The 24,005-nt window shown below is 39.5% G+C and overlaps 2 protein-coding genes across 2 annotated transcripts; both read right to left on the bottom strand.

Moving 5' to 3' along the window:
- Positions 1 to 2,055: 2,055 nt before the first annotated feature.
- On the bottom strand, positions 2,056 to 5,317 carry il22ra2 (interleukin 22 receptor, alpha 2). Its single transcript, XM_070915880.1, has 5 exons — positions 5,254 to 5,317; positions 4,169 to 4,283; positions 3,316 to 3,497; positions 2,864 to 3,006; positions 2,056 to 2,205 (listed from the first exon to the last, which is right to left on the bottom strand). Exons 1-5 carry the CDS (start codon positions 5,315 to 5,317, stop codon positions 2,056 to 2,058), a joined length of 654 nt encoding a protein of 217 aa, XP_070771981.1.
- Positions 5,318 to 7,721: 2,404 nt separating this feature from the next.
- On the bottom strand, positions 7,722 to 21,390 carry gdf10b (growth differentiation factor 10b). Its single transcript, XM_070915878.1, has 7 exons — positions 21,187 to 21,390; positions 14,171 to 14,303; positions 13,312 to 13,493; positions 11,808 to 12,004; positions 11,441 to 11,618; positions 10,485 to 10,603; positions 7,722 to 10,328 (listed from the first exon to the last, which is right to left on the bottom strand). The coding sequence occupies exons 1-7, from the start codon at positions 21,257 to 21,259 to the stop codon at positions 9,999 to 10,001; spliced, it is 1,212 nt and encodes a 403-aa protein (XP_070771979.1). The 5' UTR covers positions 21,260 to 21,390; the 3' UTR covers positions 7,722 to 9,998.
- Between the last annotated feature and the right edge of the window lie 2,615 nt (positions 21,391 to 24,005).

Below are 24,005 nucleotides of genomic sequence, written 5' to 3'. Positions count from 1 at the left end.
ATCCTACATTGACCGCCCAACCTGCCAGAAATGTTAGCTAGCATACCAAATGTGTATTAATCCGCGACTGAAAATAGTCCCCAACAAATACACTATTTAGTCCTGTTTGAGTAACAATTGTTAAAAACGACAGTGCCCAGCTGTCTAAGGGAATTACTGTGACTGTACAGAGTCTTCAGTAGGAACCAACGGGCTTGGAGCAAAGACATGGTAGGTATATAGAGACAGTATAAATACTTAATTGATTTTTAACCTTTCATGGGATTGATTGACAGCAATGTAAACAGCGTCTGTGGCTTTTATTTGAAATGTGACACATGCAACAAATACATTTGGCACGATACATTCTCAAAGTTGTGCATCTGAATAGTGTCAACTCACTGTTACTCACTCACTTTTTAGAGAGCTCTTTGATAAAAGTTAAGATGGCGTCCATTGACCCTCGCGGGTGGATCGGATATAAAACCTGAGCGTGACTGTTAACTTAAACTACATTTGATCTTGTGCGTATGACAGAAAGAGGTGTAGCAAAACCTGCACATACAAAAAGTTATACCCTGGTCATGTATAATGACTTCTGACTAATTAAAATCCGATTTTAGCATTATTGATATCACTTAGCTCTATAGTGACAATATAGAGTGGTAATTATGATTATCCAAGTATCAGTAGACAATCCCTTAGCCATTCCCATTCAAGACATTGTTACTTTAAACTTAATTAGAAGGAAATTGTAAATCATTTTTTGGGAAAACTACACTTGTCACATTAGCCTAAATCAGCAGATGAGACTGCACAGCGTCCCCATCACCTCTGAATTCACTTGTCTCTGAACAAATGAAACTCTGGCATTGGGAATGTTCACTGGCATAACATTTTCTCCATTCACAGTAAATAAACACAAGTGTTAAGACAAAAAAAAAAAACCAAAGTAGCTGAATAGCCTCAGAGAAAGCTAAACTAGATATTAGTTAGTGTTTTGGTTTGTGTAATTCACTGATGTCTTCTCATATGATCTCTGGTTACTGAAGTCAGTTGCACTTCACTGTGCTTGTAGTGTGTCTAAAGTTCAGTTTACCACAAAACAAACTAAATCATTTTAACTCAAGGTCCACTCACTAGCTTTTTCCAGAGCTTTGAACCACATCTCATAGTCTTCATCGGCAGGTGGAGTTTTCTCACTGAGGAAAAAAGCTGCTAAGTGGACTGTGAGTTAAGACTAATTTGTCATTTTCACAAACAACATGTTTTTAAAAAGCTCTTCCTGAGTGAAACAATGCAGTTACAGCATCCTGGAGGCTCATTCAAGTCAAATATTCTGTACGCTCAGAGTTTAAACCACATGTCAGATCCTTAATGTGTTTAATATTAAAGTGCATCACTTTTATTGGCATGGATGTTTATGGCTGCAGCTGTCGAGGTAGCGATGGATAATTAAAGCTGAACTGATGGATGACGAGTCCAGTCATTCAGTGTATCATGTTGGTAGAGTTTGTCTACAGCACAATAGAAGAAGAGGGAGAGAAAGATGGAGGAGGTTAATGAACTGCACTATACATCCGTCGCAGATCTAAAAATAGTGAGAAGGGTGGGGTGAGCAGAGGTAATTATAGTCATTGTGGAGAAACTCTCCTGCTAAGATTTCTCCTCCAGGAGTTTCATTTTCCCTCCCTCTTTCTGTCTCACTGCCTCGGGCGATTGTTCTGCGACAGCTGATACTTGACTTCTCATTTGGTAATCTTTTGTTACAGCAGAGAGGTTACCTTTCACTCGCCAACGATACCGTCCAGCTGGTCTGTGTGCAGCACAGACACAATCACACAAAGCAGACACTTGTAACATACTCTCACGGACAAGGTAGCTGTTTTTTTTACTACAGCAGGACTCTGCATTTAGTCTGCGATCTGCACTGTAGTGGTCTTACTAAATCTACTTATCTTAACAAAGTCTTGCTAGAAATAATGAGAAAGAGGAGTTTATGTGTCGATGTTTCGTAGCTACAGGACACCTCAACACCATGTGTAGATACGAGTGTGTGTGTTCATACCTGTGTGATCAGAGCGTAGTGACACATTTCACAGAGCCACGATCGCTACTCCTGGTCTGGAGGGGGATCATGGTCTGGGCTTGGAGGCAGTATTTGGCCTTGTGGTTCAGATCTTTCAGAGTCACCTTGTTAGAGTCGTATTCCATCTCAAACACCTCCTGAAGAGGACAGAATAAGACAGAGGATCGGTTAAACCCTCAAACTGAGCCTGAAAGGAGGAAGAACAGTGTGTAGTTGTTATTGTTTTTTGTTGTTGTTGTTGTTCATGTTGTTCTTGATGTTATTCTTCTTTGTTTATTGTTATTGTTTTTGTACTTCTTCCTCTTCTTCCCCTTCTATTTTATAATGGTAGTTTAAATGTCATTTGTTTCTAACGTACACATTGAATAATTTTTTCCAGGCTCTAGGGATGTTAGCGCGTCTGTGATTCTTTTAGTGCTGAAAGTGTTAATCTATTAGTCGATCGACATAAAATGAATCGTATCTCGTATCATCAAGAATTCTGATCAGGCAAAAACCACCATCATTTTCTGATTCCAGCTCCTCCAAAGTGATTATTTGCTGTTTTTTTCTGTTGCACATCACAAAGTGAATATCTTTGGGTCGTGGACCGTCACCTCGGACTCATGTGATCGCAGTTTTTCATAGACTAAACAATTAATCGATTGATCAAAAACAACTGACAAACTAATCAATAATGAAAATAATTGTTAGTGGCAGCCCTAAAATTTCAATTTTACAGGTTTGTAATTTCCTAGGGAAGCTTTCGTGTTTGTGTGTGTGTGTGTGTGTGTGTGTGTGTGTGTGTGTGTGTACCTCCTCTCCACTGGTGTGTATGAGGTAGATCTTGTAGAGCAGACTGCTGCGCATCTTCTGGACGAGCAGCCTGGGGGGCTTCAAGCGAACCACAATCCCTTTCTCAGTGAGGTTCAGCCTCAGAACAGGAGGGCTGATTTTGGCTGCAAATAAGAGGATCTACTTTAGTTATTTTGTTTTTTTGCACAATGACGAAGCACAAAATCGAAGTTATTTTGTAGTTGTTAACTAAAAGAAGGAAGTTGAAGTTTTACTATGTATAGCAGAGAAATACAATCATGTAACAGTGTTTTGTTTCGTAAGAAAGACATCTTGTGACTTTGCATTGTAGCTTGGGGGGGTTGAAGTACCAGGCAGCATCTATTCTTCTGTGTGTCGTTGCATCACTTTGGGGAAGCTAGTAGACAAAGAGGAGGAGGATGAGGAGGAAGAGGAGAAGTGTAAACACTCACTGTCCCAGCGTGGGCTGAATCGCGGGGAGAGGGCCCAGGCTGATTTGCTGGAGGACAGAGAGGAAGCGTGCACTCTGGCGTAGTACCACTCTCTGGGGTCAGAGGTCACGCCGCTGAGGTCACACTGGTGCTTGTGGATCCCCTGACAGCCGTCCACATCCAACCACTGAGGCTCGCCATAACTGTCGAGCACAGCGAGGAGCGGTGTTACAAGACATCAACAGGTGAGCGTTTATTTTTCCGTGTAAGCATCACTTTAATGTTGCAGCTGGTAAACGTGGGGCTAATTTTAATTACTTTACATGCTGCTGGGTAGCTTGTGAATTTACTTATACTTAACTTATACATCGTAATGAATTGTTGATTATATTTCATATTATCAATCTGAATTTGCAGAGTAACAAGTAATTTAAGTTATCAAATACATGTAGTGCAGTAAAAAGTACAATGTTTCCCACTGAATAGTAAAAATACTTAAGTAAAGTACTTGAGGAGTAAATGTACTTTTCCTTTCCACCACTGCTTACTGATGATCTAGACTCAAATACACGTCTTAACAAGTAGTTCAGTCTCTTGTTCAACATTCAGCCCATTACGTTGAAATGATATCACTCCATTGGTAGATTTTTCTTTTTAAAAACTTGTTTAAAGAAAAGATCTCAACAACAGACTTAATGATGAAATATATATATTTTTGCAGGAATCTTTCCTATCTAAAGTCTGACACTTGTTTAATAGATTCTTCTTTGGATGAGTTCATGCATCAACAGGAAAAAGAAAGAAAAAAACACTGAAAGTTTGCACTGTTAGCTGTAGCTCTACTTCACATGTGTGTGTGTGTGTAATGTCTCACATCTTCCACTGGATGTAGTACTGCAGGGAGGTGCTGTTGGTGGGCGGAGTCCAGCGCAGGATGTTTTTGTAGTCCACAGAGTGAAACCTCACCTGAGTGGGTGGAACGAGCACATCTGGAACTGAGGAAGTTATTGATTACGAGTGGAGAAGAGCATCAATTAAGTTCATGAAAAAGAAGTGATCTGTTGTGTGTTTGGTTGGTTAGTAAAGTAATAATGGTGGTTATTATACAGCAGCTCCTTAGTAAAGATATATATACTGTATGTATATATGGTATATGAAAATAAAAATGGAGTAAAACCCATTAAGAGTTAGGAAAAAAGTGTGTTACAGCCAGTGCTCCAGCAGAAGAATACAGAAGGTGTAGTCACAGCCCAGCATTTATGCTATAAATATATAAATATACATATACACCTACATACAGCATATCTTGTAATGGTCAATCACAACTAATTTGGATTCAATAGCATCTTAAGGCTAAAATGCCTCCAAAATTTTAAACAAACTACAGTTAAATAAGTTTATAAGTTAAAGCGGATCAAATCCACATTTTCCTTGTGAAGATTTTTCAAGAACTCAGTCATTTTTTGAGACTTTGAGACTTTGACCCTGCTGCCTCATTTTAGACACAATTTAGTCCCGTCACACACCCACACTCATCACTCTCTTTATTTGATCTCTTTCCCCTTCTGTTGACTGGTGATTACTGATGACTTACAACATCTAACACCACGTGTGAGTCTTTCATTTGCTGCTTAATAAAAGTTATTCTGTTGACTTTCACGTCGCCCGGTTGCAACGTAACATCAGTAAACAAGATGTTCAGATAAGGCAGTGGATCAGAGTGTCTATCTCTTTATAAGGTCTGTCATTGGTTGGCTTTTATTAGAGACCAATACATTTAAAGTTGCACTCCTTTATTTTCTTACAGCATAAATCTGTGAGTCTCCTGTCAGCTGAGTGTCAGGGTGGACAGATGGGACAGAACTAAATCAGCGTGTCTCTGAAATCAAATCAGTCAAATCAGTCAGACAATAACAGCTAATCATCGATGCCATTAAACATGAACATATGAGAGGTTACCTTGCGCTGCGACACAGACGCCCAGGTTCCCCAGCAGCACGGCTCCGAGCAGCAGGTGAGTCATGGCGCTGATGCTGCTGCTGGTGGACGACAGACGAGCCAACAAACACAACGAGCCACACTGGCATGATGCTGCAGACAAGCCCGCCGCCTTTAACACGCCATAAACTTCCTCTTTTAAATTCCGTGATGCATTTATGGCATTTCTGACACTGCGACAGAGTTACACGGTTTGACACAGTCATTATACTTTTTTTACAGAAGTACATTTTTATGCAATTTACACGTGACAGGCTCCGTAACAAAGCACGGAGGGACCACTTATCACTGATGTCAGTAGGAAACTCTAGACTCTGCAGGCCGTTGGCAAACCTCCAACCTTACATCTCCACCTGCTTCTGGATTCAGACTCAAGTTTTATCTGGTGGAGATGGTTTGAATGAGTCTTTGTTTGTGCTCGGCTCGTCCTTTTTTTAATCTTTTTAAAAAGATTAAAAACACAAAGAGTACTGACATGTGTAAAGGTATAAATATTTGAGAATAAGCAAGAAATAAATGTGACTCTCCCTCGTTCAACACACTGAAAGAAAAAGCACGCCCCCCTCCACCACGTAAAGTAAATCCATTTTTATTAACCATTCACACGGGAAAGTAGTAGATAAAGAGCCTACTTATAATTCCATTTCCTTTCAATGCTCTCATCAGTTTCTCTGTTGTGCAAATGGAACAAAATGCGAGTAAAACCTTGCCCACATTGCCGAAGCAGCTCCTGCTACAAAGGCCTTTTTCACAGCTCATATTTTGACGTGTCATAGTAGGAAAAACGCAGGTGTTACTAATAAGATTATTCTCTGTTCAAGTGTCACAGTGAGCCAACATGAACAATACCAGGACCTTGAGATTTAAGCAGCTAAATAGAATTCAGCCATTACTAATTTTATTATTCAACCTATTTATATTAAGACGTATTTATAACAGCCCTTTGTTTGTTCTCCGAAGGTACAAATAATTACCACACTGTAGTTGTTCCAGGAAGGAGTGATAACACTCAGCTGACCACACATTTTACTGGGAACATCAACAGGTTACTGGAAACGTGTTACATAATGAACGGTTCTCCCCAGTGCATCAACCAGCTGTAAATGTGTGAGAGAGGAGGGGTGGCATCTTATCTACTTCTTTTCTCACACCTCATGTTTCCACTTTGCGTTAATTATTAATAGTATTGTTAATGGGTTTATAAATATATACAGAAGCTGCTGAGATTATATTGTTGTTGTGTCCTGCAGACCATTAACTTAACTCACGACTGTGCAATTTAAAATTCATATTATACGTTAGAGTTGGACCGTACTTTACCAAGTGTGCAATTGTTTTGAATCTAATTTATCAACTTTAATCAGATTTATTTTACTAAATAACCTAAAAGGGGGAGAAAGGAGTGCGTGAAAACTTGCCAAGTGAGCATAGAAGTCTAAACAGTTAGTTAAATGGATAGATGGTTGAGATAAATAGCTGAGAGTATTGCATAACTGTATAAAATAAAAGTAGTGGATAAACTTTTACAATAGTTATGGATGAAGTTGAAGCCGTTATGTAATAGATAGCTACAATAAACTGGTTGAAATTGTTGGCTAAAAGTCGTCTAAAAATTATAAAACAAAATAACCAAAAGTAACATAAATGCTGAAAGGTAATGGATGAATGGTTAAAAGCTACAAGTAGTGAACAAATGGTTGAAATTGTTGGCTACGAGTAGGGGATCAATACTTAAATCTATTTTAACAATATCCATCTTTACATAATTAATAGTGTTAACCTCCAGCTTAAATTCAGTTCAAATAAACGATGGGGTACTTGAGTCCGTCTGACAGTGCGGTGGGTGGGGGCCTATCAGGGAACCACCGCTGTCGATGATTGGAAACCTTGAGCTCTTACTTGCAAACCAAATAGCAATAATCAGTTGAGGACGCACACCTAATAGTGAAGTCTGTTATCGACTGACACAAAAGGTTTCCGTAAAAAAAAGGCCTCCCTACTCCCACACACATACAAAGCAAAGAGGAAGGAAACATAACCAACAGACATCTATGCAAACACACACACAAAAGAGGTCTCCCTTTTTGCTCAAATTACTGGTTTCAGAGGAAGGAAAGTGGATTGCTCAAATGTCATGAAACATCAGGACATGTGTGCTTCTTCCCTTATATAGTAACACTACATGACAGAATCTGACAGTGATTTAAATAGTGGGACAGTAATCACTCTGCTGATATTTGACTGCTTGACTACACTGAAATACCAACTTCCCTTCCTTTTATGGGTAGCATTTCACACACAATAACACAATATAGAATTTGGGACTCTGTATTTGGGGCGCAGGATGTTTTACACAAACTTCAGTTTATCACAAGATCTCTTCTTGTTTCATTAGAAGAGGACACGAAAAAAAATGCAGAAAGTACATAATAAATCAATGAATCTTTATTGAAATGGTGTAATGTTGAAAAAATGACTAAAAGGTAATATACAACCGGAAACATGCTGAGAGAGGAAAACAAGCGGCTAGGGTGGCAATGATCAAATTAGAGAACCGAGTGTTTGAGTTTAATGAGTTGGCTGCAATTCAAAATCTAAATATTAACTAAACAACATAGTGAAGCATTATTACACCCAGACAATCACTCAGTTTTCCCCCCATTTGAAATTGGTGGACTGAAACATTTTGCACAAATAAAAGCAACTTGTTTTCAGTTATTTAAGGCAAAGAAAAAACTATATACAAAACAAAAATAAGTTGTCCATATGTAGCTCAAAAACTGACACCAAGAAAAGGCACAACAAAGTCTAAAAGGACTGCGTAATGTTACCTCACTTTATCCTCCAGTGCAAGATAAATGAATGAATCCCAGGCCTCAAACTGCACTAAAAGCATTTAAAAGACGTTTTCAAAATCCTAAGCCCATGTCTGTGTGTTAATTGTTCAATTAATTTTTTTAAAATAAGCCTTGTTCTCCTTCTGATCAACCAGCTGGTAAAAGGGGGTGACGGAGGGGTCAAACAATCCTCTGCAGACCGTACTGCTCTGTATTCGATAAACCATGCTGAGTTTTTTAGTGATTCAGTCACATCTGAAGGACTTCATCAAATCACTCTTGTAACTATACCCGTCCAAATATTCCGTTTCACTTCGAAAAATGTCATATTACAAAAGTTAAAGACCATTTAACTTCCGTTTCGCCGCTTTTCCTTATCGTCATATACATAATGTTATAATATAGGATATTCATATAAACCTTTGCCAAATAATGAGGTAAATGTATCCCTGTGAACCAAAACCTGTCTTCAGACTGCTCTGAACGCTCCGTTTCCGTCTCCATTTCTACTTCTGATTCTGTCTGACGCCTCAGAGCGAACTGAGCTAACGGCAGCTACAGTTAGCAGCAGTTAGCAGTTACTTTATAAAGCTTTCTGTCCATCAGGAAACTCCGTAAATCACAGAGAGCTGAGGCAGAGCAGCCGGGGGACATCAGAGGGAAAACAAGAAAACATTTCCTCCACAAAATGATCGAGTTTCACCAAAATCAGCGAATACAGTTGTGTGTTTTAGTACAGTAATCAGTGAGGCCCCGTCCCCAGAAACACTCAGCTAACTTACTTCTTGGTCTGATAAAAAGTAAGTTCATCAAATTCAGTGCCCCTTATCTCTATTTTCCAAGCTGAGTTAATATAGCCGCCATATGCCGTCAAGCACAGCGGCTCAGTATGAAGCCGTGCGCTGTGCTCAGAGGCGTCTCCCTGCCCCTCATGGGCTGCAGGGATCTGGCCAATCGGAAGAAAGTGGGCTTTTAGGGAGGTGGGCCTTGAAGAGACGGGATCTCACACGGCTTGAGTCAGACAGAGGGTGAACTGGGGGGCTGTATTCAGTAGAAAACACACAAGTGCAAATAAGCAAGAGGAAATTCGCAGTATTTGTTAAGATGCACTATTCCAAAGTGAATACAGTATTTTGGCCTACCGCCTCAGGTGGATATGGGAATGCTTGCTTGCATGAAACAAATGCAAATATATATGTTCCTGTATGAGGGGAGAGAGGGAAGCACAGTCTCTTTGAATCACTGTATAGGATTCATCGCAGTGAAGTCTTGAAAGTTGAAAGTTTACATGATGAAGCCAACAGGTAACTATTTAGTGGTTTCTCAGTTACAATCCTGGCCACTACTTGAAGAACAGTCTTTTAACAGTGCAACAGTCGAGTCAGATGTAACAACGTCTCGGGAGGCAGTTTCTAGATTTGCTGCCGAGAAAAATGCTTTACTCCACATTTCTTTCCAATATGGCTGCTAGTATATAACAAGGCCAGTTATATGTTGATAATACCATTAAAGATTACAGATTTTATAAACAGTACACCCCATGCTGAAACTTAGCATGAACACTCCTTGATGTCTATTGTACACAAACTGAAGAAGCTTCTTCTTGTTTGTTGGGTTATTTTAAGTCACTTTGGACTAAAAAGCCTGTCACATCAATGTAATGTACCATGCTGTCATTTATCACGTTAATATGAGGCGCTCTGTCACAATTACGCCTGCAAACTTAATGACTGCAGCAGAATCATTGGCTTCAAATGAAGTGCGTAATAGATGGACAACATTACTACACTGTTAACATTTTGGTGACTGATTTGATTTTGCAATTACTTTTATCTATTAGTCATTCGACTGGTGTAACTCTAGTTGTCCTTACTCAACCACCACCGGACGTCTCTCATAACCAGAGGAAGGCTCGCTGCAGTACAGTGTCTCCTCTTCATCCAAGTTGTTGCCTTGCGTGTACCCAGATCCTTCATTATTCTCTACCTCCAGGACGTCACACACACCTTCGTCCTCGGTCGATAACGGCCCGATGCGCAGACGGAGGTCAGGCTCAGAAGGGGAGGGAACATCAAACGGACATTCTTTCCCTTCTGTGGTTGACAGTAGAGGTGTGGGTGATTTAGGCCCTAGTTCTGGCACAACGACTGGGTCTCGAACCACTCCCAGGGTCCACTGCTTCAGTCGACTCGTGAATGCCTTAAAAAAAAGAACACAATGAAGAATTGTTAGATTAGTGTTTTAAAAATTTTAAAACCTGTTCCTTCAGTGGGGATAAATTTGTCTAGCATATTCAAACCGAATAATTTAAATGAGGCTCATTGTATAAAACCAAAGTTGGTAGGATGAACATACCATAGAGCTTGGTAAAGAACTTTGGGGTTTGGTCTTTTTTCGGTACGCCATGAAGAGGACGAAAGTAATTGTAATGACGGCAAACACGCTGACCATGGTGATGTAGATGTACATGTAATCTGGACAAAACAGAAAAGTAAATGCATTAATTGACTAATAGCCCACACACACACACACACACACAGTCTGGCTTTGTTAATAAAAGCATGAACAAGTTTGATCCAATGATGAGGCTCGATAAAGACTCTGCAGGGTAAAACGTGTCCAGCTGCTGATTATTACTCCTCCAGCCTGGTGACCTGCTTTCACCTGCTAGTGTGGCGAGTTCTCATCCACACACCTGACTGTACCCTTATCCTCCACTCGTCTCTACCTTTCCCACCTTTAAAAAAAACGCAGACCCACAGTCTTGACTTTGCAATGCGCTGCACTGATTAATTACCACAAAGTGAATGCACAATGTGATTAGAGCTGCAGCGATCACTCGATTTATCGATAGAAAGAAAATTAGTTGCCAATTAATAAATGATTTTGGTCATTTTTCAAGCAAAAATGTAAAAGGCTTGCTGGTTCCAGCTTCTTAAATGTGAGGATTGGCTGCTTTTCTTTGTCTTTTGCATCCAACTTTCAAAAATAGTAACTTGCTTATTTCCAGCAGAAACCCAGAATCATGGTGGATACCAGGAGAGCTGAGGTTTACTGTTGAGGAGGCGTGTATATAAAAAGGAAAAATCCACCTTAAAGAACAGTCTTGTGGTGATGTACCTTGCTTTTCTGCCGTGTCTTCTGTTTACACAAGTTATACGTCAGGTTTCGGCTTCAAACCCTTCAAAGAGCAAGCGCTTTCTTCTAAACTCATCATTTTCCAGTGACTATCAACAAACCACATGTTACTCCAACGTCGTGCATCCAAACAATCCAGACAGGAAAAACAAACAAAACTAATTTTACTCAACTGTTTGGCTCAAGTGGTGTTTGTTCTAAAGGCAGGGCGCAGTACTCTTGTGCGGCTTTAACGAATATTTTCTGCAGCTCCCCCTTGATCTTCAGACAGTGTTTCTCCTGTGTAGAGTTCACTGAAAGCGTTTGCTCACACACACTCTCCACACAGTAGAATCTGTGGGATGGCTTCCGCTGCACACACAACAAACAGTGAGGGTCATTCTCAACAAATCTTCACAGTGATACAGACAATAGTGTTGAGTGTATGATGCAAAATGTGTAAATAATTACACGAGGAAACTTCCTCTGCTGTTATTGTTTCATCAATGTCTTAACAAACTTTAGAAGGTGCAGAAGATGTGAGACTGTGTGCTGTCTGACCTGGTTGATGATCTCAACGTCGTATTTAAATGTAGGTAGCTTTCTGCTCGACAGTGCGTTGTGGCTTTTCTTCTCCCCATTTTTGGGATTTGGATGGCCAGTCAGCTTTGGGTACAACAACCCGGGATGCGTGAAGCGGAACAGGACTTTGTTATCCTGTTGGGCAGTGACGTTGACTGATGGGAAGTCCACAAAACCTGGAAACCAACATGAACATGGCTTAATCGTTAGTTGAATCTCCATTTCACGTAGGTGACTGAGGAATACTGAGATGATGAACAGTTACCTTTACTCTGACATTTTATGGTCTGAATAACTTATCCAGATAATAACCAGATATATCATGTTATAAACGTTAAAGTCATAATTTCTCACTAAAATGCATTGTATGCATCCTTGAGGCCTAACAAACACACAGAATGTATTTCCTCCTCATACGACATTGTCAAAGCGTGTTGTTTACAGCCATATTAACATCAACTAGCAGTCTTCTTCTTCCCTGCCTCTGCGTGTTATCGCCACCAACTGTTGATCAGTGGAATAGTGTGAAACTATCATGTTACTCCATAGCTGTACCTGTGGTTAAAACCTGCACAGGGTACTTTTAAGTGTTTTAGCCCACTTTTTTATTCAATGCAACAAATTCCAGTAATGTTGGCAAGATATTTTTTTGTGGCTTTTCTTGCAACTCACATTAATATTTAGAAAGGGACGGCAAATGGCTGATGTTTTAGTGGCTGGTCCACCACTTTGGTCCAGACTGAAATATCCCAACAATAACTGGATGGATTACCATGAAAGTTTGTACAGACATTCATGGTGCCTAGAGGATCAGTCCTATTAACTTTGGTGATCCCTGACTTTTCCTCTAGTGCCACCAGCACGTCAAAGTTCACTTATCCAGCGAAATATCTCAACATCTACTTGATGGATTGGAACACAATTCTGTACAGACATTCATGGTTCCCAAATTACTTTAGGGATCCTTTTCCTGTTGCGTCACCATGAGGTTGACATTTGTGGCTTTGCGTGAAATGTCTCAACAGCTATTGTTACACACATTCATGTTCCCCTCAGGAAGGATACAATCCTTTAAGTATCTTAAGGAAACTTTAGTGATGCCTTAACTTTTCATCTACTGTCATGATCAGGTCAAAGTTTTAATTTGTCCAATAGTTTGGTTCATGACTAAATACCTGCAAAACAAATGAAACTCCCATCATCCTCAACTGTACTTTGTGTTTTAGTGCTAATTAGAAAGTGTTATTATGCTAACACTTAACTAAGTCGGTGAACATGGTAAACTGGTAAATATCAGGGTGTTAGCAGTGTCATTGTTTTAACATGCTGATGTTAGCATTTAGCTCAAAGCACCACTGTGCCCGCGTACAGCCTCACAGAGCTGCTAGCGTGGCTGTGGACTCTGTGGATTGGGTTATGCTCGAAATGTCAAAAGTTAAATGTCCGCATTGTAAGCTCAGTGAATACTGACGTCACTACTCACATTTCTGTTTTGCTGGAGAGTCCATGAAATAGCTGAAAACGATTCCATCAGGAGGGGTGTCAGCAGACTCATTTGGTCCAATCACAGCGGTTATGGTAAGGAAGTATGCATCATTTGGATCAGAGAGAAATGACACATCAGCTTGTAGAGTTGGTGGCTCCACCCAAAGCTCATTAGAAGAACTGGGGAAACAGATAAGACAAGAGAAACTTTGTCAGACAGAAAGGCCGCATTACAAACTGGGGGTAGGGAATTTGAAAGACGTGTTAACCAGCAAGAAATGAAAATTATGGGAAATGTAGGAGATCAGCTTTTTTGGAGCTTGACGCACACTAGAGACTGAAGGTATATGTTATAATCACGTCTTCAGTAGTTTTAAACACATCTATAAATCGTTTTAAGCCTGCTGTACATGTGTGTAAAAGATCAAAGAACGCTTTAAAACACACTGTAAATTATTAGGAGCCAATAATAAATATCTTGTTAAATATCTAATCAAGAATGTATGTCGGTCCATCCATGTAACCCCTGGTTTTTAAAAGAGCGCTTCACTGATTTGTCCACATCCTGAATTACTTTCCAGCAGGGTGCTGTTCGACATTGATGATCTAAACAACAAAGTCAGTGTGTATTTTCTGATGGGCATAACTGGGTATTTTATATTAAGAACCAAGGCCTGATCAAGGATTATTAAACTATATTATATGATAAATGTTTTAAAATAAAGTTTTAACACTTAGTGTAGCATACAAACCACATGATTGTATGCCGTTTGTTTGTACAGTTTAAAGCAGGGTTCATCTTATAAAATATGGATTTAAACTGGCAGCAGGTAATGTGTATAACTACAAACACAAACCTATTTATGTCAAAATTTGACACAGAACCATAGTCGATCCTGAATTTCAGCTCTGGCAAGAGCGGCTCGTAACTCCACTCCAGGAGGTTTTTCATGTTGCGACATTGCAGGGTCACGTTGGTTGGCGGCTTCACTGTGGAAACAGACACACAGATATCAGACTGCAAACACCAAAACAAAAGCATTATATTAATATCAGACAGTCAAATTATGCCGTAGGTGGACCACTCTTTCCCTGACAGAAATATTTTACCCAGAAAGATACTAGCAGCAAAATATTGTCTAAAAATGTGTTCTTTGGAAAGCCATAGTCTGAGGAGAGGAGGAGAAATCCCTCCTCTGTACAGAAGAGTTTTCATGATCATTTACAGACGCTCAGCTCAACCCTCACACAGCCCCCTTCTTGTTGATGAGTTTCAGTCTGTAAAGTAGTACCATAAACTTCCCACCAGAGGGCACTGCATGAAAACTAATACATAATATACTCCTGGTGAACCTCTGCCAGTGTATCTACGTGTTTTTCCACACACAGTCGCCAACATGAGCAAAATGTCAGGAAATATATTTTGGCTTTCTGTACAGACAAAGTGCAGATACGTATCAATCCCTTTAAACTTTGCAGTGGGGAGACAGAGGGCAGAAACTTTATGTAATGACTCTTCTGACCCTTACTTAAAGACCGAGAAACTGAGAACAAAAGACATTTCCCAACAGCCTTCTCCGTGCACATACTTCCTCAATTCCAAAGTACCTCAAGTTCCTCAAAGCAAAGCACAAAAACAGGGACTGTTTTTCCTTTTGTCCCCTTGTTACCTGATCCTGGCTTCAGTGCTGTGACTTACAGTTTAATTTAATTTTAGAAGCACTACAAGAAAATGGTTTTAATAGCAGGAAGTTATCTATCCAGTGCTCTTTTACGTAACAGGAAGGACATGCTTCATAGCACTGCACAGTTAATCTGTCACACACACGATTCTTCTGCTTGCTTTTAGTTTTCTTTAAAAAAAAAAACACTCCCACTTATATCAACTTTTTGTTTCAGAGATAAATCACAATAAAAACAAAACAAAACTAATTCATACTATATTATATAACCATAATTGTCATTGTTTTGTTGTGGTTTACTGAAGCAATACTGGCAATGCCCATCATGTTTGCACATTTATCATGCATGTAGGTGCTGTGGGACAGGCTCTCTCTTCAAATCTCATACATCTTTTAGAATACATTTCAGTTTCATTTCCTCTGTGAGCTAACATTTATGTGCCTGAGATGTGATAAGAAACACCCACGCCAACACAGAGAGGCTCAAAAACAAATTGACACGTGAGAAGAGCGAAAGAGAAATCTCAGATGGATGCATATGTAGTGTAAAAGAAGTGATAACCGCAACAGTAACGTTGGTCGCTGAGGGCTGTCACCACAAGGTAGCTCTAGACACACACACACACACACACACACACACACACACACACACACACACACACACACACACACACACACACACACACACACACACACACACACACACACACACACACACACAATGCCCCATCTGTCAAATAATTTAGAAATACTGGAGAAAACTTTTACAGCAAGGACATATTCCTGAGCGAAACTGTAGTTAAATCGACAGTTCACAATGCTCCATTACAGTTTTTATCTTAAGTTTACACATTTAAAATTAAAGTTGGGGGACTGATTTCAATCAACCAATTTCAAAAAGGTCAGAATGTCAACTTTGGGAACAAACTAGAAATGATTTACTAAACACAGAGCATGTTTATAAGTTTATAGGAGTGAAGCAGATTGTAAGTGTCACCATATAGAGACAGAAAACAGAAGCAACAGCAGCAGATGAGGCTGACAGATTTGTGCGCACAAAGCAAAAACCTTTTTCAGAAGCAGGAAGAGAGATCAGATGCAATCAGACTTAAAAAGAAGGTCACTGGTGTGCGTGACTAAAAGTTACTGAAAGAGTGCTGCTACAAATCACTTTCAAACACAAACATATACAGTGAGGTCCAAAAGCCTGAGACCACATTGAAAATCTCAAATATTTTCACATAAACCTGGAAATAATCACAAACCATTTAAAAACACAAGAGGAAGAAATATTTTGATTCTGCACTATTTTTAGGTCAGCAGTCAAATTTAAGCAAATTTGTGGCATTGACCAACTTAACTCCTTCCATCGAAGCATGCGTTCAGATGATGAATTTGATCATCATCGGAGGCTCGTTGAACTAACTCAGCTTGCAGCCGTTGTTCAGCTGTTATAAATATGGCTGTGCCTCAAGTTTCCAGCAGATCATTGCCTACTAAGTAGCATTGTGATAGTGGGAAACATGGCATCAGAACTAAGTGAAAGTGTCAGAAGTCAACTTGTTATTCTGGGCAAAGAGGGGCTTTCTCAGCGTCAAATCATGGCTAGACTAAAGGTTTCTAAGGGGGCAGTGCATGAAACTCTAAAACGCTCTGCAGAAACGGGATCAGTTGTAGCCACAGATTGATCGGGCAGACCAAAGGTGACCACACAATCAGAAGATCAATACATCAAGTTTAGTTCCCTGAGAGATAAAAAAAAAGCAACTTCATCAAAGATACAGAATTTGCTAAACAAACACCGCCAGACTCCAATCAGCAAAAGTCCTGTCAAACGCAGGTAGTGGTCTCAGAGGATGAGTAGCAGTTTCTAACCCACTTCTCAGAAGGGGAAACAAGGCCAAACTCTTGGGGTGGGCTAAGAAATACCAACATTTTACTGTGGATGACTGGAAAAAGTCATATTTACTGATGAACCCAAGTTTGAGATTTATGGCACTACCAGACGGGTGTATGTAAGGAGACGAACAGGAGAGAGAACGATACCGCAGTGTATCAAACCAACAGTGAGACGTGGTGGTGGGAATATTCAAGTCTGGGGGTGTTTTGCCCACTCTGGAGTTGGACGCCTGCACCGAATCAACTACACCCCGACCAAGGAGAAGTACCACTCCATTCTTCAGAGACATGCTAGACCCTCTGGTTTGCATCTTTGTGGAGAGGGATTCATACTGCAGCAGGATAATGACCCCAAACATATCTCAAAGCTTTGCAAGAACTACTTGAAGACCAAAGATGACCACGGAGTCCTGACTGTCATGGACTTTCCTCCACAGTCACCTGACCTCAATCCCATTGAACTATTTATGGGGGCACTTGAAGACTCAAAGCCAATCATTCTGTGAAATCACAAGAAGCCCTTGGAAACATTGTCAAATCATGCTGGGATAACATGGGTCATCAGGTTTTGCACAAACTTGTCCATGCCAGCTCGAGTGCATGCAGTCAGGAAAAGGGGGACATACCAAATACTAAGATTTTCTGAAATCCCTGTACTTTTTTCAAAGATTAAACCTTTCACTCAAAGTGTTATATTATCATTTGTAATGAAAAAAATAGTATTACATTTGAAACAAATGCAAAATAGAAGTATTTGAACTAGTTGTCTCAGACTTTTGGACCCCACTGTATATACTGTAGGTGCCCAGAGAAACGTTTAGCTATTGTGCAATGCAAAAATTATATGCAATAAAATGAGCATAAATGGTAGTATGCAATACAATAAGTTTATATTATCCCACACTTAAAAACCTGTGGTGTTTCCATGTTTTTATTCAAAGTCTGTCTTTCTTGTTAAATGTTACTGTAAATTCTTATTCTATATTGTATATTTTGGTACCTTTATATTGTTATTTTTATATTTGTGATTGACTTTGCAACTAATTGGAGATGCTTACTGCAATTTTGTTGAGAGACAGTGACAGTTAAAGCTCTCTTGATACCTGCAGTCAGAATGAGAATTCAGCTTAACCACAGCCACAGACGCTGACGACAGAAGGCTTTACAGAGGGAGTGAAAAGGAAGAACGTAGAAGAGATGGACTGGACGATATAGACATGGGCACGTACACTGTACAAAGCACAAATATATAAAGGTCACACACACAACAAGAACACTGTAGAACATCAAAGACAAAGTAAATCATGCATCAACTATTTAACCACACAGAACAGTGAGACATACAACCCAGATGTCTTTCCTGTCACTACAGTGTCTCATAGACTATTTTCAAAGCAGACATTTGGACCTAACTGACGAATAACATCAATAATGGCTGCACTCTATTTAGGTGCTCCAGGGCTCTAATGATGGCTCAGTTCCATGAAGTGTCCCAGTAAGCCATGACAGTGAGCCAATCATTATTAATGTTATTAATTACACCTGTGCTTTCTCTGCAAAATACAAACATGTTTTTTCTTTTTCCATTTAACTGACAAAACCAATGTTCTCCATTGTTACCTGTCTGAACTCAAGCAGTCACACAATAACTTTGCATAAACAAATTTAGTCTAAATCAGATAAGATTTAAATTTAAATTAGGGACTCTGTGACCAAAGAGAGTACCAACAACATTACGAATCTAACCAGACATTTGATGCCGGCTTTCAGTACTTGACAGTAGGGCTGCAACTAACAATTATTTTTTCTTTGATCTATAAACTGCCACAAAATTGATAAAGATTCCCACCATTATTTCCTAAAACTCAAGCTGACATCTTAAGATTTCTTGTTTTGTCCAATCAATAGTCTATAACTCAATAATATTCAAATTAAAATGATAAAAAAAAGAGAAAATAAGCACATCCGCACCACTGAAAAGCTGGAATTTGGTAATGTTTGGCATTTTTATTTGAAAAAAATGTTCAACTAATCATTTCAGTTCTACTTGACCGATTTCATTTTTACTCTGTGCTATGGACACGTCAGTCTTTACCGAAAAAGTAGAGCTTCGATACCCAACCTTAATTACATGTCTTGTTAACCATCAAGCTGGTAAACTGATAACTGCTCATTATTTGTTTTTTTCGTGATGAACTATTAGGTGAGACGCGACACATCTACTCCAAGGCATAAACAAAAGCAAACTCAAAGGTAAGGTGTGCGTTTTCTCAGAAAGCCCCGGTCATAATGCCACAATTTGTGCTATTGTATGCAGTGACTCATAACTATGTACAGGGCTTCAGGGGGATTTAACTCAAACATTAAAAGCATCTCAGTACTTTGGCCCCAACTACACAACATGACTCATATGTCAAGACTCTACACAAGATAATAGGAGACCATCCCAATCCAGTCCTGTTCAATGAAACTACAACTTGTGGAAGCCGCAGTGGCAAGATCAAACCCATACAGCTTGTCATCACATAGGCCTGCAGATATAGGATACAAGTATACACGACCTCACCACAATACTCAATATCATGTCTCTGAATGACAGGATGTTGATGAGCGCTCAGTCTCGCAAATTGTGTTTAGTTTCCAATCCCTCATCATGTAGCTACAGCAGTCAGCATCTGACCTAGCATCTTGTGTCCAGGGCCCGTATCTATCAAGCTTCTCAGAGTAGGAGATCACTCCTATCTGACCAAGAAATTCTCAGGGACATATTTTGGTGACACTTTTAGGATTAGGAGTAAAAGCAATATAAACTTGCCTAACATAAAGCATTTAGGAGAGCTCCAGGGGTGTCCAAACCTGCCTTATTATCTCAGATCCATATTCAAATAAATCAATGTTTACATCCTGTAATTGTGTTAGAATATGAAGAAATGTCTTAACAGTTTTGCATTTTTTTATTATTGCTATTAGTGTTATTAGAAAAAGGGCTGCAAACTAAATATTATTTTCATTAACTATTAATAAGACAAAGACGAGCAACAAATACTTGAGAAGCTGGAATGTTTGTATAGTTTGAAAATTACTTTAATTATTAATCAGTTTATCAGAATAGTTGTTGATAATTTCTCTGTCAATTAACTAACTTGAAGTCAGGGACAACTTTGTGCACACTAGACTGCTGAGCACATACAGACTGTGTGGTCTGCAAGTCAATAAATTCTTTATACAGTCTGGGTGCATTAATGCTTGTACTTAGAGCTGTTCACTTCTGATTTCATCACCAGAGATGCATTTTAGCATGAAGTCCACAGACTGCAGAGGATCAATACAAACTCACTTGATGCCTCCTTATATGATAATTGGTTATGTTCCAAAATTGGTCATTAAGGTTTTTCAATGACATTAGTACACTAGCCAAGGCACAACATCAGACCTTCTGCTGGGTTGGATTCCTATATGTGTTACTATATAATGAATCTGCTTACATCTTCATATAAAGAAAAACTGGAAAACTTTGCAGAAATACATCACGTACAACGTGCATTGGGTAATACTGAAAACTACAAAGAGGAAATAAAGAAAACCCCCAAAAAAACAGAAAATGAAGCAGTAGGCTTTGTTCAAGTAATAAGCCATATATGAGTATTTCTAATTTCACACATAATGACAATGTTTGACAGTTAATTAATAATTTTGTGGCATGTTAAAGAGTTTTCTGTAGAGGTAAACAGTGGTTTAAGAGTTAGTCTAGCCAAGATGTGAATCTCGTCCCTACAGCTCCTCTCATATCAAATTAAACCTTTTCTAGTTGTTTACATGCTCAGACATACTGTACAGTAACAGTGGGCAACGTTGGTCTTCACAATACCAGTCTTGTTGCCTGTAGCGTCTTCACATAAAACCTAGACAGAGGTTGCCAATGACACAAAATATTGATTTAAACTTCAGATACTCTTAACACAGTAGAATCAGTCCGTGTGTTGATAATTTCATGGAAAAATCCCCCACTCCCTGATAGCAGGCAGAGCGCTGTTAGCTAACTTAGCAGGGATTTACCTTTTTTTTTCCTGTGAGGCCAGTGATCCGTCCTCATTTCGCCTATTTAATACAAAACAGCAATGACATGCCGCATGCAACCCGATATTCAAATTGAATAACCATTTCTTGAGTCGTGTGACAAACTCTGATTTATTCGGCGATTCACAGCTGTGGAACCAAGCTAGCATTACGATTTTAACACAGGTTGAATTTAGCTAGGTTAGTCCATAGAGTAAATTAACGTAGGGACTTACCGTGGGCCGCTAACGTAACCGCTTGCATGCAGGCGAGAAAGAAGAAAACAGGGTGGCAACTATCCACAGCCATAACGTTACTCAACTCTGGCGACACAGTGCTCGTTGTCTGTATGAAAGTCTGTGTCACAGAGAGACTCTAACTAATCAAACATTTGATTGCGAAGAGAACAACGTCACTTCTCCCGAAACCAGCCGCCTCTCGCGCTGAGGTCCGTTGGGCCATATGCGGATACGCACTTCCCTGCTGCCTCCTTTGTCGATTACTGCATCTCCTTTCAGTGTTGTGTTTAAGATCATTCCCTCAAACGATATAACAACATTGTATACCCTTATTTAATGAATCCCCTCAAATGTATATATATATATATATATTTCGATTCGTTTGTTCGTTTATTTTGATCTTGACCTGAAAGAAACAAAACATTTAACAGTAATTTGAGTTTTTACTCATTTGAGAGGGGACGTCTTTCGCCCTGACTATTTCTATCCGTGAGATACAACATATAAAAGTAAAACAACTTCATTCTGGATGAATAATGACATAGACGTCAATATCATATTTGGTATTGGCTGAAAAGTAAAAACAACATCGAGTAGAATACTTGAAACACAAAACACGTCGTTTCAAACATCAATTGTTGACACGGCTTCTCCATTAAAGTCCTACTGTAGTTTTCAAGTAAGTTCTTCAGTATTTTTGCGTCCCTCATTCGAGCTCTCGTCTAAATGCAGATATGTCCGATAGCACTTGAATGCAGCAAAAGTAGGCACGTGTTTATATCACGGTATCGGGAAATGACCAGTTTTTTCAAGGACTTTTCCTGTCAGGACAGGCATTATTAAATTGAATTAATAAAATAATGTGTTAACGTTACTCATAGATAGATTATAAAAGATGTTCTATGCAGTCATTATGGTAAACAGGACTTTCACATACAATTTACAAAATATGCTTCTGGTTGTTTTGTGAGGATGAACATACCTGTACGGGATTTGGAAATATACATGAAATTGAGTCTGTATGTGCGAGCTGCGGTATGACAATACTTGATGTGAGCTTCAGATTCCTCTGTGGGATACTTCCCCCATCCTGACGTCAGCTGGATGTGGGATTTTTGCTCCACATCCCAGCCTCTCCAAGACGCACTCACATATCAGCTCCTCGGCAGCAACTTGAGGTGAGTTACACACCAGAAATCTGGGTAACTTTTCGGTGTATCGGTGTGGTAGCACTGATGACCATGTAGTGTACTTTATCAGCTGTCATAAATGTATGTCTGTGTCCTGCCGTTAACTCCTGTAGTCCGTAAAAGGAGGAGAAAGCCAAGCCTGCTGTATATTCTCATATTACACATAGCTTATGCATTCCTGTGTCAGTGTTATGTAATAGAAACATTCTCGCAAATCTGTTCTTATGAGAAACTGTAAAATATGTCACAGAGAAACGCTACAATTGTTTATGATGCGAGATGGACAACTGACAGATCCTCATTTCACTGTCCCTTGCCACCCTGCTGTGAACGTCTGACTTTATCCTTAGTATAAATGAGACGGAAGAAGTGGTGAACGTACTCATTTCAGTGAGTTTTAACAGGACCAGCTTCACCCCTGACCCACAAAAAGGATTCGAAAGCCTAATATTTGAGGTTTGAGTCACCTCAAGTCCAGGTCGGTGATTCGCAGCTAAGCCAGATGTGTGGTCAGACTCATTCATTTTGATCTTAGTGGGTGGAAAGTCTTCACAGCCAGGACACAGAAAGAAATGTCCTGCAGGACTGCGATATGGTCTGGACACAAGGACGTGTGGACTGAACAATTTTGAGGCCTGGCTTGAACTGTATGTTATTATCATATCAGCTCTCAGTTGGCACAGCAACATAACATCATTTATACTGCTGTTGTTGGTGGTGAAGCTATGAGCTTTGTTTCAATAGAAACTCCTTGCAAACACTAGAAGCAGTTGAGTTTTTTTTCTTAATGAAAAACAGCATATTCATCTTAAATTCTTTTCTTCTTTTTGCGCTACTTGGATACATTTTGCTTCTTGTCTTACCTCTTACAGCAACAACTGCAGCGTCAAAGAGATTATTAAAGTCATGTGCTTTTACAAGGAATAGCTCAACATTAGTAAGCTTTTTTGTTTTCTTGTCGAGAGGATGAGATGGTCGATGCCACGCTCATATCTCTCTGTAAAGGGAGCAGCCTGTTAGCTTAGCTTAGCATAATGATTAGAAACAGGTGGAAACAAAGTTGTGGTTTTACTGGCCGTCATGAGCCGGACTATTTCTTGGCTGGTAGCAGTATCAGAATCAGAATCAGAATCAGAATCAGAAATACTTTATTGATCCCCAGGGGGAAATTGTACAGTACCGGTGCTCCCATTCCAGAGTAGGAAAATAGCATAATTTAGAACTAAAGGTATGTACAAAATATAAAAATAAGAAATAGAAAATAAAAAATATACACATTTACAGTATTTAACTTCCTGAATTCTCCACTGGATATTTTTAAATATCACGTGTTATTAGTGAGCTTTAGAGGTGCTGGTGGAGTGATATTGTTACCTTTGGACAGAGCCAGGCTAGCTGTTTCCCCCTGCTTCCAGTTTTTGTGCTAAGCTAAGCTAATCGCCTCCTGGGCAGTTTGTTTACCGTACAGACCTGAGATTGACATCTCTTGTCATCTAACTCTCAGCGAGAAAGCCAAGACGAGTATTTCCCAAAATATCAAACTATTGCTTTAAAGTAACAAGTCTGCCAATGACAAAACATGCTTCTACATGTCCACGACACACAGAAGCGTTTTCTGATCTGACA

The sequence above is a fragment of the Enoplosus armatus genome, chromosome 12 (assembly GCF_043641665.1).
Source record: "Enoplosus armatus isolate fEnoArm2 chromosome 12, fEnoArm2.hap1, whole genome shotgun sequence".
NCBI lineage: Eukaryota > Metazoa > Chordata > Actinopteri > Centrarchiformes > Enoplosidae > Enoplosus > Enoplosus armatus.
The sequence above is the reverse complement of the archived record's forward strand: the minus strand, read 5'-3'. Positions and strand labels throughout refer to the sequence as shown.